This window comes from Pseudorca crassidens, chromosome 8, assembly GCF_039906515.1.
Source record: "Pseudorca crassidens isolate mPseCra1 chromosome 8, mPseCra1.hap1, whole genome shotgun sequence".
NCBI lineage: Eukaryota > Metazoa > Chordata > Mammalia > Artiodactyla > Delphinidae > Pseudorca > Pseudorca crassidens.
In genome coordinates, this window is record NC_090303.1 from 63,352,076 (window position 1) to 63,367,733 (window position 15,658).

At 41.0% G+C, this 15,658-nt stretch overlaps 2 protein-coding genes across 5 annotated transcripts in view; one reads left to right on the plus strand and one right to left on the minus strand.

The window, feature by feature from the left end:
* Positions 1–4,858, plus strand: part of FKBP9 (FKBP prolyl isomerase 9) — a 50,290-nt gene extending 45,432 nt beyond the window's left edge. The window contains exons 9-10 of the mRNA XM_067746683.1: positions 434–597; positions 3,461–4,858. Of these exons, the coding sequence (XP_067602784.1) occupies positions 434–597; positions 3,461–3,637 (341 nt within the window). The 3' untranslated portion in view covers positions 3,638–4,858. The remainder of the gene's footprint in view (positions 1–433; positions 598–3,460) is intronic.
* Positions 4,859–8,454: 3,596 nt separating this feature from the next.
* NT5C3A (5'-nucleotidase, cytosolic IIIA) overlaps positions 8,455–15,658 on the minus strand; it is a 40,701-nt gene continuing 33,497 nt past the window's right edge. For all 4 annotated transcript variants that reach the window (XM_067746685.1, XM_067746686.1, XM_067746688.1 and 1 more), the window contains 6 exons: positions 15,271–15,317; positions 13,955–14,040; positions 12,404–12,493; positions 10,880–11,042; positions 10,076–10,276; positions 8,455–9,161 (listed from right to left, as the gene is read on the minus strand). In XM_067746685.1, the coding sequence (XP_067602786.1) occupies positions 9,060–9,161; positions 10,076–10,276; positions 10,880–11,042; positions 12,404–12,493; positions 13,955–14,040; positions 15,271–15,317 (689 nt within the window). In that variant the 3' untranslated portion in view covers positions 8,455–9,059. The remainder of the gene's footprint in view (positions 9,162–10,075; positions 10,277–10,879; positions 11,043–12,403; positions 12,494–13,954; positions 14,041–15,270; positions 15,318–15,658) is intronic.

The window sequence follows — 15,658 nt, forward strand, 5'->3', positions numbered from 1 at the left end:
ACCATTGTAGACTCTGCTAGTGGCTTTTAAACTTTTTTCACCAAGACACAGTAAGAATTACATTTTATCTCCCAATCTGTGTTACACATAAGCATGCAATTTTACCTAATATACATATCCATTTAATTTTATATATAAAATTAAAACTAAGTTTCATAAAACAATACCTATCCTTTCTATGTGCAATGTACTCTGATTTTATTCTATCCCTTAATTTAAAAAAATATTGGTCACCATTCTCTCAACTGATTTTGAGACTCACTACCCACAGTTTGGAAAAACCACTCACTGATTGATGCTGAACTTTCTTGCTTTTGCAAGAGATGCCTCTATCCATGAGGCAGCTAGAACCGGGGTGGCCGGCAGGGAGAGGATGAGAGGGGCGTGCCCTCCGCCTCGTCGCTAACGCCCCCTCCTCCCGTTGCTGCGGCAGATGGAGAAGTGCCCGGCAGTGCTGTGTTGGTGTTTGACATCGAGCTGCTGGAGCTCGTGGCCGGCCTGCCGGAGGGGTACATGTTCATATGGAACGGCGAGGTGTCAGCCAACCTCTTTGAAGAAATTGACAAGGACGGCAATGGAGAAGTCCTCCTGGAAGAGGTAACTGACCTTTTTGAAGGGAAGTGGGACCCAAGGAGCTCAGGGAGCCTCACTGGGCCGGAGTACCCATCCGGAATGTGAAGCCTCTCAGAGTGAGGACAGCTGTGCTTGCTTGTGATGCTGGTAACCTTCATGCTCACGTACCAAGCACTTGCACACACACAGTCTCTAAGTTGAGCTCACAACTCCTCTTTGAAGAAACCGAGGCCCTGAGAGCTTCAGGGCTTGGCTCCAGGTCTCACAGCTCGGAGTCAGCTCTTCATTCCTGGGTGCTCACTGCGGCCTGCACTGTGCTAAGTGTTTTTCACATATATTATCTCTCTTGGCCTTCACAACAGCCTTGTAATCATCCCTATTTTTCAGAAGAAGCAGCTGTGCACAGAGAAGGTAAATGACTTCCCCAAGGTTGCACAGCCATCCAGCGGTTTGTACACATCCCCGTCTGGAGCATCTGGATCCTGTGCTGTTTCTCCTGCACGAGACACCCCTTTGTGGAACTGGGCAATAGAGTCCTCTGTCTTGTCACAGCCCCAGGGAATTCCAGCTCTCCGCCTGTTCCACGTCTGCTTATTCAAGGACGTGGCTCCAGCCTTCTCCCCTATCTCTCTTCTGTCATCATTTCCCCAGCTACTGGACCGTTCACATTAGCCCGAGAACATGCTGCTATTTTCCCTTCTCTTAATACATCTTACCATTTCTTTTAGGTCTTTGCTCCCTTTACAGCAAAAACCTCAAAAGAGTTGTCTGTCCTCCCTGCCTCCAATTCCTTTCCTTCTAATCCATTTCACACCCACTCCTGTTGGGTTTTTATCCCTCCACGCCACTGAACCTGGTCTCACTAAGGCGCTGAACCTTACTTACTCTTACTTCAGCACAGCTGTCTCCTTTTTGAGACGTCTTCTTTCCCTGGCTTCCACAGCACAGTTTCTCTGTGTTCCTTCTACCTCACTGGTAGCTCCTTCTCAGGAGTCTTCTTCCTGGGCTCTTCGGGTGGAGGCTAAGTCCTGAACTTGAGCTCTTCTCCCCCTTTACATCACACCCTTGGTGGTCTCCTCCAGTCCCGTGGCTTTACCATCCTTGTCCTGTGACTTCCAGACGGGCAGCTCCGGGCTCATCTTCTCTCCACTTCACACTCAGGTATCCAACTGCCCACTTGATATCTTCATTTATTGAACTTGCTTCACCCAAAGCCTTCCCCATCTCATTCGATGGCATCGCCTTCCTTCCAGTTGCTCAGGTGAGAGCACTCAGTCATCTCTGACTCCTCTCCTCCTCTCACAGGCTAGAATAAATCCATCAGGAAATTATTCTAGCTCTGTCTTGAAAGTATATCCAGAAGCTGCCCACTTCTCATCACCTCTACTCCATAGCATCTCAGTCCAGTGCCCACCGCCTCCCGCTTGGACCTCTACGAAGGTCTTCTTGCTCTCACCCTTGCCCCTCACAGCAGCCAGAGTGATCCTTCTAAAACATAAGTCAGAGCATGGCCTGCTTCATCTCAGAACCCTGCAGAAGCTTCCTGTTGGGCTGCATCCCGCAGGCCTGAAAGCCTTGTAGTTGCCCAGCCTTGAGACTGAAGAAAGAGCCTAGAGACAGCGACAGAGACATCAACAACTTATTGGACAGGGGTATCATACAAGTCTGCAGCAAAAGGTCCTGGAGCTACCCCCTACGACTGTACGGCAGACAGGAGGCAGGACATAACAGGAATCTCCGTTACCTGGGAGAGAAGGCCACCATTTATAGGAGAATTGACATCAGGTTGGCTTATCAGTTACCAGGGAAACCAGCAGCTGGGGCATGTCCCTCACAGCCCCAGGTTAATGACCATCACGAGGGCAGAGGTTTCCCTTTACTAAACTAGCAGGTGGAGCCATTCTGGCCTAAGGATTAGAACAATCACTAGCTGGGGCAGGGGGCAAGCATGTTCTTGTGAGTAGGGTGTAGGTGAAGCAGAGACTAGTCAAACAGGCGATGTACAAAGACAAGAGAACAGCCATCTTGAGTGGTCTGACCGTACATCCCCCTATTTCCAAAGTCTTCGCAATGGCCCACAAAGGCCCTCCACCACCTGCTTGCCGTAACCTCCTCTCCAACAAGTCTCCCTTTGCTGTCCTGTAAACACACTGGGCATGTCCACCCCGGGCCTTTTTACCAGCTGTTCTCAGCTCAGAAGACACTTCCCCTAGATAACTGTTGGGCTTGTTCCCTCACTTCCTTCAAGCCTTTGCACAAGACTCTCTTTCACATTAGGGTTTTACCCTGACCACCAAATTGATACTTCAACCCGTTCCCCTGACTGCACTCTGGATCTTCCTTACTTGGCTCTACTTCTTCATTTTTCTGGAGCATTTTACTTTCTAAGTTAACATGTAGTTTACTTACTTTTTAAATGTTCCTTTTTGATCATGTATCTTGTCCACGAGCATGTGCTGGAACTGCAAGGGCAGGATGTTTTGCTTGTTTATTGATCTATCCCCAGGGTCTAGGATGGTGCTTAGCACACAGTAGACAGTAAGTTTTTATTGTATGAATGAATGAATGAATGAATGAGAGGCGAGGGTGGTTAGGGGATTGGCCTTTGGTGGAAAACTAAGTGTTGATTTGGGGAAGAGGGATAGTTCCAGTGGTTGCTCTGTATTGGCTGCCTGGGACCTAAGGGCTCCTGGAGTCATTTTGGCAGGGGTTTTTTAACCTGCATCTGGAGGAAAAAACCCGGGTCGTGTAGCTCAGAAGATTTTGTCTGTTCTGCTGGCTCAGACTCAAATTCCAGCCCCATCGCCCTTGGGCTGCTCTGTTCAGGCTCCAGCTTGGTGTTCTCAGCTGCTGTATCTCATGGTCTGTCCTGCCCCTTTCTCTCCAGTTCTCAGAATACATTCATGCCCAGGTGGCATCTGGCAAAGGGAAACTTGCCCCTGGATTCGATGCTGAGATGATTGTGAAGAATATGTTCACCAACCAGGACCGGAATGGAGATGGGAAGGTCACGGCTGAGGAGTTTAAACTCAAAGACCAGGAGGCAAAACACGACGAACTCTAAACCTGTTATGAGCCACTTGTGTGATGCCAAGCCCCCTGTTGTGGCAGAATGTGCAGTGAGGGTGCGAGGGTCTCTCAGAAGGGGAATCGTCAGCAAGTAATAGGTGGGTCATATAGTACCTGGGACATACATCGGGGTGGGTTGATACACATGGTGAGAATTTTAGGCTGATGCCAGTGATACTAAAAAAATCAGTGCGGGTGCCTTAGCATGGGTTGTGTAGAATATTGAAAATGCTGCATTGTCAGCAGTTTTGTGAGCCTTCTGGGTAGTTTTGTTATGAAAGGAAAATAGTGTCATACAGGAGTTATAATCATCTGGAGGGAACAGAAGAACACGTGTCTAGGATATTTACATAAAGAGGATTAAAAATGTTTTTAACTTGCTGGTGTTTTAAAATTATTCTCCAGATGGCTAGAAGAGACAGAGGGCATGCCCCAGCAGGATTCCCAGACAGCCCCAGAGAAGTTTTCCCAATGGCCCGTATGGGCCCTGGTAATGCCCAACCTCCACCGTGCCTCTACTCACACACTCACACAGACACACACACACACACACAGGTGTGCTCTTCTAGTTAATCATACCCCACCTCACTGTGGTCCTCCCATTGGCTAGGTAACTTGGAGGTTAAAAAGAAAATCAGTGGACCAAACAAAAGGCATCTTGGACCATGAGTAGAGAATTTGATTCTGCATTTGTCACATAAGATTATCTTCTTCACTCTTGCTTATTCCCATCACTCTATCCCATAGCACCCTCTCTTCTCACCCTGAATCCTTTGATCAGATATAGATACACATAGGGCTGGTGGCTAAGCCTAGCTCCAGAGTTATCTCACTGTGGCCAAGACGGAAATGTCATCCCAACAGGTGAGCATAGACAAAGTGACATATTTCTGCCTCTCATTCATGTCCTAGAGAGGGAGGTGCCCTAAGGCCTGGGAGCGTCTCTCTGCATAGGAGAAGGACACTGTACCTGCTGGCCTGTCCCCACGTTATGCAGTAACCACCTTGCTGCCTCATGTCCTCTGTTCCCAAGTGGTGGTGGCACTCATCCTGCAGTAACCAATGATTTTCCTTTTGAAACAGCTTTGTTTTACTAATTTAAACTATTTTGTACTGATGTAGCCCTGAGATAGATCGTTCCTGAAAATGCTGTGCACTCACTCAATGGAATAAATGTTGGAAGATGACTTTTTCATAAATAAAATATTGAATTATATCATCAGGTTTTGTGGTATTTTATCTGAAGTCTCATTTTTCCCATGAGAATACACCATGCCATCAGAATCCCCTTGATAAAAACTCAGCAGGACTGAATTGGAAGTGGAAGATTGCCGTACGGTATAAAGGGGATGTATCAGTCAGAGTCCTGGCTGCAAACATACCCTCATGTGGGACTTCTGAAGAGAAGCTAATGAAAGTACTCTTTACTGAAGCGTGGGCAGGGCTCAGGGGGCCCAGTAAGGATGTCGAGGTACCCATGACTGCTGTTGGCCAACGACAGTAGGAAGCTCTTCCACCCCTGGGCCTCAAGGGTCCAGGGGAGCCTGGGCGGGGCTGCCTGGTAGGAGCTGGTGGAGGGATGCAGCCACTCCCAGAGCTGTGGCTGGCAGTGGAGCAGAGTACTGAGGGGGGAGACACCCATCCTCTCTGTCCTGCCACTGGCTCCCATTAGCTGAAGCCAACCCGAAGCCAGAGGGCAAGGAGCTCAGGGGCTGGTGTTCTCAGGGATCAGTGTTTTGGGGTGCAGAGGAAGGTGGAGAATGACCAGTTGGGGTTGGGTTGGAAGCAAATGGAGAATAACTGGCACAAGTATAGGGAAAAAACTATACATATATGGCTTTTTAAAGAGCATATGTTCTGGTTTACTCTTTGCAGAAGCAACTTCAGGGACTCTGTGTGCTTTTGGGAGGGGAAGGAAGTGCCCATGGCCTTCCTGTCTGTTCCCTAACCCTCTTCTACGGTGCACACAGTCACTCAGCCTTTTCATTTAACAGAATTCCTTAAGGGCACTACATACGTTTATGATCTGCTAAACTGAACTGCTCTTTGGAATGCATTTGACCTGTAGCACTTCATTACGCTTACCTTACGTATCTTCATGAAGATAAACATCCTGTGCTTGTTCTCTACGCTAGATCTTTAGATGGTCCTGTTTGAATTTCTTCACTGGCTGTTTTCTATAGTGGTGGAGACAGGTTGGCTGCATAAAAAATAAGTTTCTCTGGGAAAATTAAGGACTGTGGGCCTTAGAGCTTCAAGAATGGAGGGAAACTTTAGCTTGTATTTGTTTTTGTATTTAAACTGCCTACCTGACTGCTGAGCTGGGACATTGGTCTCTTCTGGCCTTCAGACTCGGACTGAAGTCTCGGCTCTTCTTGGGTCTCTGTCCTGCAGGCTTTTGTTGTTCAGCTTTACTGAGGTATAATTAACAAAACTGTAAGACATTTCAAGTGTATGTGATGATTTGACATAAATGCACATTGTGAAAGGATTCCCCCATCTACTTAAATTAACATATACATCACCCATCACCTTTTGTTTTGGAGAACGTTTAAGTTCTACTCTTAGCAAATTTCAGCTATATGATAGCGTTATCAACTATAGTCACCATGTTATACATCAGATCCACAGACCTTATTTATCTTATAGCTGAAAGTCTGTATCCTTTTTTGTATTTCCCCCACCCTCTAGGCCCTGGTAACCACTTTTTTACTGTTTCTATGACTTCAACTTATTATTTTTTGATTCCACGTATAAGTGATACCATGCAGTATTTATCTTTCTAAACCTTTGACTTACTGAGTGCTGCCTGGCACTTCCATTCTTTCCGTTGCTAAGGGAACATATGCATTTTGTTAGGGAAGTTGGCCCGACTGCAAGATTATACATAAGCACTTTAATATCTTAGGTTTCTAGGAACAGAGCTGCTTTCTTTGAAAGCTGCTTTCTTCCCTTGGATATCTTAGGGTCCGGAGTCTTTTTATAAAATAAGAATACTGCTCTCAATTATTTATTGCTAGCTGCAGATATTATTAAAATAGTGTTTGATTCTGTGTGGTCATCCTTAATGTTGGAATTTCAATAGGTCAGGGGAATTCCTTCCAGCTTACAGTGGCCATATTTAAATCTCATTGAAATTCAGACAACATCCAGATTTATAGTTCCCCAAATTTCTCCTCTGAGCCCTAATCTGCCTATGGTATCTTCTCCTATATATCTCACAGGCATCTCAAACTGTGTGTTCAAAATGGAATGTATATTCCCACTCCCTTCCCAGCACCTTCCATCCAAGCCTGTTGTCTCTCATTCTTCTCTTGTACCCATTCGTTCAAACCAGACACCTGGGGTCACCCTATTCTCTCACCCCACATGTTTAATCCAACAGCAAGTTTTGCCATTTCTGAACTGGTAATGGCTAGAAGAGGCTGTAGAGACTGCTCTCATGGCTTTCATTTTAAAGGGAGGTGACTGACCTATAGTCTTAGTAAAGGACTGAGCAATGACTAGAATGCAGGTCATAACTTCAGTATTCTTTACACTTACACCATGCAGTGTGCTTATTTGTGGAAGCATATTACAAATCCTTTGGAAAATAGCCAATATGGCAAGCTCTAATAGCAAATACAGGAGTAAAGAGCTCTCATTAGATAAGGGATTCCCAACTTTTTCTATGTGAAAAAGTCCTCCAGGTAATTGATACTCCCATGCCATGCTATCTGCTTTAAAGCAAGAAACTTGATTTTGAGTTCCATTCTGGAAATACCCAAGAAGGGAACAGTCTACTTTGTGCCACCGAGTACTTTGTTTCACTGTTTATTATAAAAAGGAGAAGTAGTGATGGAAGATAAGGATGGGCTGCAGGAAAAAGGTTTGTATCACAAGACCTTGCCTCCCTACCATATTCGACCGGACTAGAGATTACTGACCACACTAGATGTCCAGAACCAGCTGGATCATGCTTTGTCTGTATCACAGCTCACATGCTAAGAAAACCAATAGACTCTGCAGTTCAAGGGCTAGAAGTCAGGGTCAAATTTATCACAATGGTAGGCTTCCCTGGTGGCGCAGTGGTTAAGAATCCGCCTGCCAATGCAGGGGACATGGGTTCAAGCCCTGGTCCGAGAAGATCCCACATGCCATGGAACAACGAAGCCCGTGCGCCACAACTACTGAGCCTGCGCTCTACAGCCCATGAGCCACAACTACTGAAGCCTGCACGCCTAGAGCCCGTGCTCCAGAACAAGAGAAGCCACCGCAGTGAGAAGCCCGCGCACCGCAACAAAGGGTAGCCCCTGTTCATCGCAACTAGAGAAAGCCCGCACGCAGCAACGAAGATCCAACACAGCCAAAAATAAATAAATAAAATAAATAAATTTATTAAAAAAAAAAAATTATCACAATGGCAAGTCTAAGCCTTGTGTAAACCATTATGGGGCAGCCAAAACTCAGAATGGGAAGTCAGACTGCACAGAGGAATGTCAGTTCCTAACCCTGAAGTACTCTGTTTTAGTCAGCATGAGACCCAGCTATATTTTGTTTTCTGCCTATGGCTGTTTCTGAAACGCTTAGACTTTCAATATAGTACTTCTTTTACTAATATTTTCAATGGCGGAAAATAACTTGCCTAGGCCCCATTATTTTCTGAAGGACAGATTAAATTTTCTCTGCAAAAATCTTTTTATTTTTATAGTGTGTAAATCTGAAAATAATCTAAATAGCCACTATGACAAGGACATTAGGATTCATACATCACACACAAAAACATGGCAGGTTTTGCTGAATGAATAATAATAGTCTTGACAGAGTTAAAAAGGCTTTTCATTTCATTTTTATCATCAGTGCTTCAATATAGAAATTTTGTAATGATTAGTGGCATGTAGATACCAATAGATTTTTTTTCAAACATCAAATGCCAATATTTTTTGGTAAATATCGATTTTCACCAAACAAAATAACCAAACGTAACACAATTTTAGGAGATGGTTAATACCATCAGCATAATTCACCCAATTTATAAAAATGACAACACTTAAAATCATGCACGTTATTTCACCATTTCATAAAACTTTTTAAACGTCTACAAACTTTCCCAATGTAAAAAGACTTCTCAAAAATGTCATAATAACATTAAGCTACAAAATTCACTATGGAAATGTAGGGAGTTATTCTTCAAATTTTTGCTCTAAGTTTTTTTTTAATCTGTTAAAAAATATAGTGAGGAGTGTGTTGAGAGAGATGGAGAAAAAGGAGCTTCCAGTTGATGGATTCAATAAATCTGAAAATACTTCAGTAATATAGAGGAAAAACTTCAAGATAAAGAATATATTATAAATAAAATCTTTTAACAAGATGAACAGATGAGCAGCTCTTGCATCAATTGTACCCACAGGTGAGAGGTCTTCTTGAAGAATGCTTGTTTATAGAATCTTCTGTAAGATAGAGTTGGCTACATCCAATGATTCATCTTTTACTAGAACAATATCATAAGAGTCCATGTACTTTTCTAAAAGCTCATCCACCTAATCAACAACCAAAAAAATCACAAAAATTAAATTAATATGCAGGGGGGAGAAGTAAATAATCTCAGTATAAATCTCACTGCTATGTTAAATCTTTTGGGTAAAATGTTGTAAATTAATTTGCTTTCATAAAACCTTTGAAATGAAGAAATACTTTCAAAATTTTAAAACTCATTGACATAGGAAGTTTCCTACATGGTGGCTTTTCATCTGAAATGATTTCTCTCTAGCCCAGTGGTTCTCAACTGGGGAGATAGTGCCCAAGGAACATTTGGCAATGTCTAGAGACATTTTTGATTCTCAACTAGGGAATGATATGGGCTTCTAGTGGGGAGAGGCCAGAGACGCCTCATTTAGAATGTACACTCTCCCTCCCCTATAGCATGCATATGTACATACCAACTCCTTTAATCATCACCAAAGTAAAGGGATAAAGAGAAATCAAAATGTCTCTAAAATAACTGGGGCTTCCCTGGTGGTGCAGTGGTTAAGAATCCACCTGCCAACGCAGGGGACACAGTTTTGGGCCCTGGTCTGGGAGGATCCCACATGCCGCAGAGCAACTAGGTCCATGCGCCATAACTACTGAGCCTGCGAGCCACAACTACTAAGCCCACGTGCCACGGCTGCTGAAGTCTGCGCGCCTGGAGCCTGTGCTCCACAACAAGAGAAGCCACCGCAATGAGAGGCCCGTGCAGTGCAACAGGGAGTGGCCCCCGCTCGCCGAACTAGAGGGCCCGTGCGCAGCAACGAGGGCCCAGCGCAGCCAAAAATAAATAAATTAAATAAATAAATTTAAAAAAGAAAAAGTCTCTAAAATAACTACTTTCTCAGGCACCTTTGGTAACGATTGTCTATAAAGTTTTATCCTAATTTTTTTTCTAAAGAAAATTAAATCACATCTATATACTTACTCTATCATTTAGATATCCAATTTTCAGAATGTGTTCAACATTGGCTACTCCATCTGCCATTTTTAAGTCCCCTTGGGAGTCTCCCAGCAGAATTATGTTGCTATTGTTTTTTAGTTGACTGAAATATTCCGTATTCTTCAAGGATCCATCATGTTTGTTAAACACATGAATTAGTTCTCCTTTAAATCCTCTGAGCAGCCCCTGTTAAAAATATAAATCCTCTGAAACAATAGGTTCTGCAAGTTCTACTTGTTGCATTTTTACATTCATGATAGGTAAGAAGGGCTCTGAGAAGTTAATGACTTCCTAGAGACCACTTTGAATGCATTGAAAACCATTGAAAAACCATTGAAAACCACTGAAAGCACAATGCTTTGAAAACCCAATTTTTACTTTTCATTTGTTTCCCAACCAAAAGGTCTCATTTTATGTATGTCATAATATATTGTCTTTCTTAGAACTCATTCAAATAATGTCAGTTCCAATTCACTTTTTTTCCCCATCTATGGATATTAAGGGTTCAGAATTGCTGCATTAAATTACTTTAAAAGAAGTTTTACTAATTTTATTATTAGTCTGCAGCTTCAGAAACAGAAGGGTATATTATTATTTTTTTTTTGGTATATTATTTTTAAAACATGGATATAGATATAACCCTGGGAGAGATGATGATTTCCAGAGCAGGCCTATCAACTTGGCCTAGTTTAATGAATATACATTAAATAATAAATTAAAATGCATTTACACGATTAAAATATTTTCTGATACTAAAATTGATCATGAAGAATGATTTGCTATTCTTACATTGTCATCAAAATCCATGAAGTTGGACACTACTTTGACATTTGGATAATAAACACCAGCTTGACGGATAACCTCCTCTAGTACATCACCGATACCAGCTGAGAATATGAACACAGGAATACTGTACTGTTGCAGCTTATCAAAGAAATTCTCATATCCTTCCCTGTAAGATGGAGGTAAGAAGTGAGTGTTAAAGAGCAAGGTATATCTCCTTTTCACCTAGAAGTTATAAAAGCTAAATATTTCTACTTGATGCTATGGTTCATTTATATTCTCATTTCAAAATACTGCCCAAGAGGGCTGTTACTGTTGTCTATGACACTACTGCAAGTTTTTCAAACTGGTTAGCTTTTTATCCTCGTTTCAATAAATTCTAACAGTACAAATTAGATGATTTTAGACTTGCACTGAATATGGATATAAACCTACAGTTCAGAATGTATATCATTTTACAGCAAATAATTGAAGCACACCTTGAAAAACCCACAAAAGGTGAGCTGGAAGACCTCCTGCTTGTCATCTTGCTCATCTACTCCTTATTGTAAGAAAAGCAGAGTGGTGTATTCTCTTTACATCTGGCATCTCTCTTACCTAAGATGTGGCAGCCATAGGTAATGTCTTGATCTTAAAATCAAAACTCATTTTACTCTTAATGCACTATAGGTTAAGCTGCCTACAAAGGAATGAAATACTTACTAGCTGTCCACACACTCTTTCTGACAATTTAATGCTTTGCTCCTTAGAAGCAGATTACCTTAAAATGTAGCATCATCCAAAAAAAAAAGAGAAAAAAAGAAATATCATCATATTCACCCAATGAATTGAAAAATTTAAGAGGTGGTAAACAGTACTGAAAATAAGCTTAAAAATGTTTATAGGGCTTCCCTGGTGGCACAGTGGTTGAGAGTCCGCCTGCCGATGCAGGGGACGCGGGTTCGTGCCCTGGTACAGGAAGATCCCACATGCCGCGGAGCGGCTGGGCCCGTGAGCCATGGCCGCTGAGCCTGCGCGTCTGGAGCCTGTGCTCCGCAACGGGAGAGGCCACAGCAGGGAGAGGCCCGAGTACCACAAAAAAAAAAGTTTATATAATTCATATATTACAGATATTTTTATTACCTGCTAAAACATATTCGCCTTTCCTAGAGATAGTAGTTTTCAAGGGGAGTTTGAGAATTCAGAAGGCAGATCATGTAACAGAAACAGACTTATGAGCTTAAAATCCTTTTCAAGTTGATTTATAAACATTCCTTTCATATTTCATGTCTTTCAAAAGTATTTTGCTAAAATATTTCAAAATGGTCTTGGTTTCATAAATTTTTAAGTTAGTCTTGAAATTACCTAATATGTCATTCTGCATTCCTTATCTTACCACTGTTTTATGATAGGTGGCATATTTTGGATATGTTTTTATATGTGATATTTTATAGATTATTTTAATAAAAAAACACACTTGAATACATATATAACAACAGTTCAAGTCCACAGACAATTAACAACAACAAAAAAAACACCCGAGAAACTTACTTGAGCATAATGTCAGATTCTTCCACAATTTCTTTAAGTTTGGCTTTTGGTAAAGCCTGTTCAACAAGCAAACCATGTGATTTAGTATACCTGGAAAGTATAAAGAGAATATCAATTATCAAAGAAAAAGAGAATATCAATTAAAACAAATTAAGACTATTATCCTTATTAAAAAGCATTCTTCAGTATGAGAAAATGAGCATTTCATTTATCGTAATTTTGAATTTAAATTTTAGAGATTTAAATTCATCACTAACGAATGTTATACCCCACATGTCTCGAAATGTGATATGCATGTTCTTACTGTATTTCCCAGTTCTCAAAGTCTGGTTTAATTTAAATGTGTTAATAAGATAATGAAAGGATACAAGGTGTAACTCTGTCCTCAGTCTACAGATAAAACTGAATTGAAGCTAGAGAGGCAAAATCATTTCTCTGATTGAAGTGAGAATTAGAGCTAAGCCATTTTTTCCCACCTGTTTGTGGTCTGAATTTTCATGAAGAGCCGAAGTACTGAAGATGTTGCCTAGTGAGCCGGAGAAAATTCTTGCTATGGAAACTTTTATATATAGGTGCTTTGTAATTACATAAAACCACCTATAATTATAGCATCTCAGTATAATAGGCCTTTAGAACCTCTCTAGCTGATATCTAAAAATCCACCTATAATCCTAAGTGACCCTCCTCTCTGAGTCAGCTCCCATCATGTTAGTGAGCTCATTCTCCCAGGGAAGTTTATACCATTGCTAGAAAATTCTAATTGCTGGACAGTCCTTTCTTTCATCATGTTGAAATCAGTTGGCTTAAGCCTTCCAAGTCTAGTTCTGTTTCGAGAGGCATGTAAAGTCTAACCTCTTTTCAGTGTTTCATACCATAAACACTAATTAAGTGTGCAACGTATTCAGGTTAGGTAATGGGATAATGAAAACGAGTAACATCATTCCTAGTCTCTTGAGACTAAAACCACAAGTTGTTGCTTCTCAAATCAAAGCATCCTCTCTATTCCTTGAAATCTTCCTCAAATGGGATGGCTCCAATTCCTGTGATTATCTTAGTGGACTCCTTTGACACAGACTGAGTTTGTCAACATTTCTCTTAATAGCATTCTCCCAGGACTCAACACAATGCTTCCACTGTGGTCTGCTTGGAATGCTGCATTTTGATTAATGCGACCAACATCAGAGGCTCATTTCTCAGTAACTATGTCACCTGCTGGCTCCAACTAAGTTCAGAGTCAACTTAAATCCTAATTCTTTTTCTTTATACATTCAGCCACATCTGTCCATATACTTAAAAAATTTTTCTTCTTTTTAATTTAAGGCTTGAGTGCAGGATTTAAATTTATTCCCACTGATCTTCATAGTAACAAAACAAATTCTAGACTGTTGCAGTGATTAGAGAATTTGAGTTCATTTTGTCATATTTAATCACTGCTCTAACTCACTGGATAATCTATGAATCTATTTATATACAGTACAGGGGAAAACCATTAGTTGTAACTGTAATGTTATTTTATATTTTTAAACCTCCCATCACCCAATACACACTTACCACTCTACTATATAAGGGTACTTCTCTTCTACAGTAAGAACAGGATCAATTTCAATAGCATAATACTTTTCCTTTAGTTGCAGTAACTAGAAATAAGTGAATAACAATCATTAAGACTACAAAGTTGTCATTAAGCTGCTTAGTTTTACAGAAAGCAAAACAATGTAAGCAAGTGTTTTCCACAAACTGCTTTATATGGTAAAGATTAGATCATGCCTAACTAATGCATAGATCCACTGAAGACATCTTTGTTGGTCTTAGTTTACATATAACTAAATATACCTGCAAAAAGTTACCTTGCTTTTTCAGGGGCTTCCCTGGTGGCGCAGTGGTTAAGAATCCGCCTGCCAATGCAGGGGACACAGGTTCGAGCCCTGGTCTGGGAAGATCCCCCATATCGCGGAGCAACTAAGTCCGTGCGCCACAACTACTGAGCCTGCACTCTAGAGCCCGTAAGCCACAACTACTGAGCCCGTGTGCCACAGATACTTAAGTCCATGTGCCTAGAGCCTGGGCTCTGCAACAAGAGAAGCCACCTCAATGAGAAGCCCGCGCACCGCAACAAAGAGTAGCCCCCACTCGCCGCAACTAGAGAAAACCTGCGTGCAGCAGCTAAGACCCAACATAGACAAAAATAAATAAATAAAATAAATAATAATTTTAAAAAAAGTTACCTTGCTTTTTTAAAGTACTTTCAGGTCAGTAATTCGGTGAAACCAGTAATCAAATTATCACTACCAAAAAACTCTTGTTCTCCTATGAAAGTATTCAATTTGATTCATATTTGGAATCTTATTTGTTAAAATAGACACAGATAGACACTTACTCAAGGAAGTAGAGAACTGAGCCAGTTTCCTGATCAATTTAAGGCGACAAAATACATAAAACGACAGTACTTTTTTTTGGCTGCAAGGCTTGTGGGATCTTAGTTCCCCAACCAGAGATCGAACCTGTGCCCCCTGCATTGGAAGCTCGGAATTCCAACCTCTGGATGGCCAGGGAATTCCCATCACAGTATTTTTGTTTTAATTCTCCAGTTAATGTAAGGACACCAGAATATTTTGGTAATCTATTAAAAGTTTCTCATGTAAGTTTTATTGTTATTGTTAAAAAGTTACTGTTAATTTTTTCATTAAAATAAGTTGGGAGCACATAGTCCATACAATAAACATAAGATCTGTGAGTGTTTACTATGTGCCAGATATGGCTATAAACACTTTGCAACCATTCTTGTTTGTATGAATGAACCTGAAAAAATTCTCAGCAAAAAGGGTAATGAAGTTTTTGAGTAACTCTGGATTATAGTTAGTGTTTACCTTTTCTCGACATTCATCTGTAATTAGATTACAGTTGTCAATGACATCTAAAGAAAGAAAGCAAACTAGGCATTAAAAAAAATACTCTGAACTATATTCAATATCCTGGGAAAAACCATAATGGAAAATAATATAAAAAAGAATGTATATATATGTATAACTGAGTCACTTTGCTGTACAACAGAAATTAACTAAACATTGTAAACCAACTATACTTCAATTAAAAAATAAATTTAAAAAAAGAAAAGAAATACTCTGATGCTACTAGTTCTATAAATAACTTATTACTTTTAACTTAAATGCCAAGTCAAGTAGCATGGTCATTACAACTTTTGGTGTTAGTGCTGTAATTCACATGGCATTCCTAGAGAATCTAATCGTTTTAAAA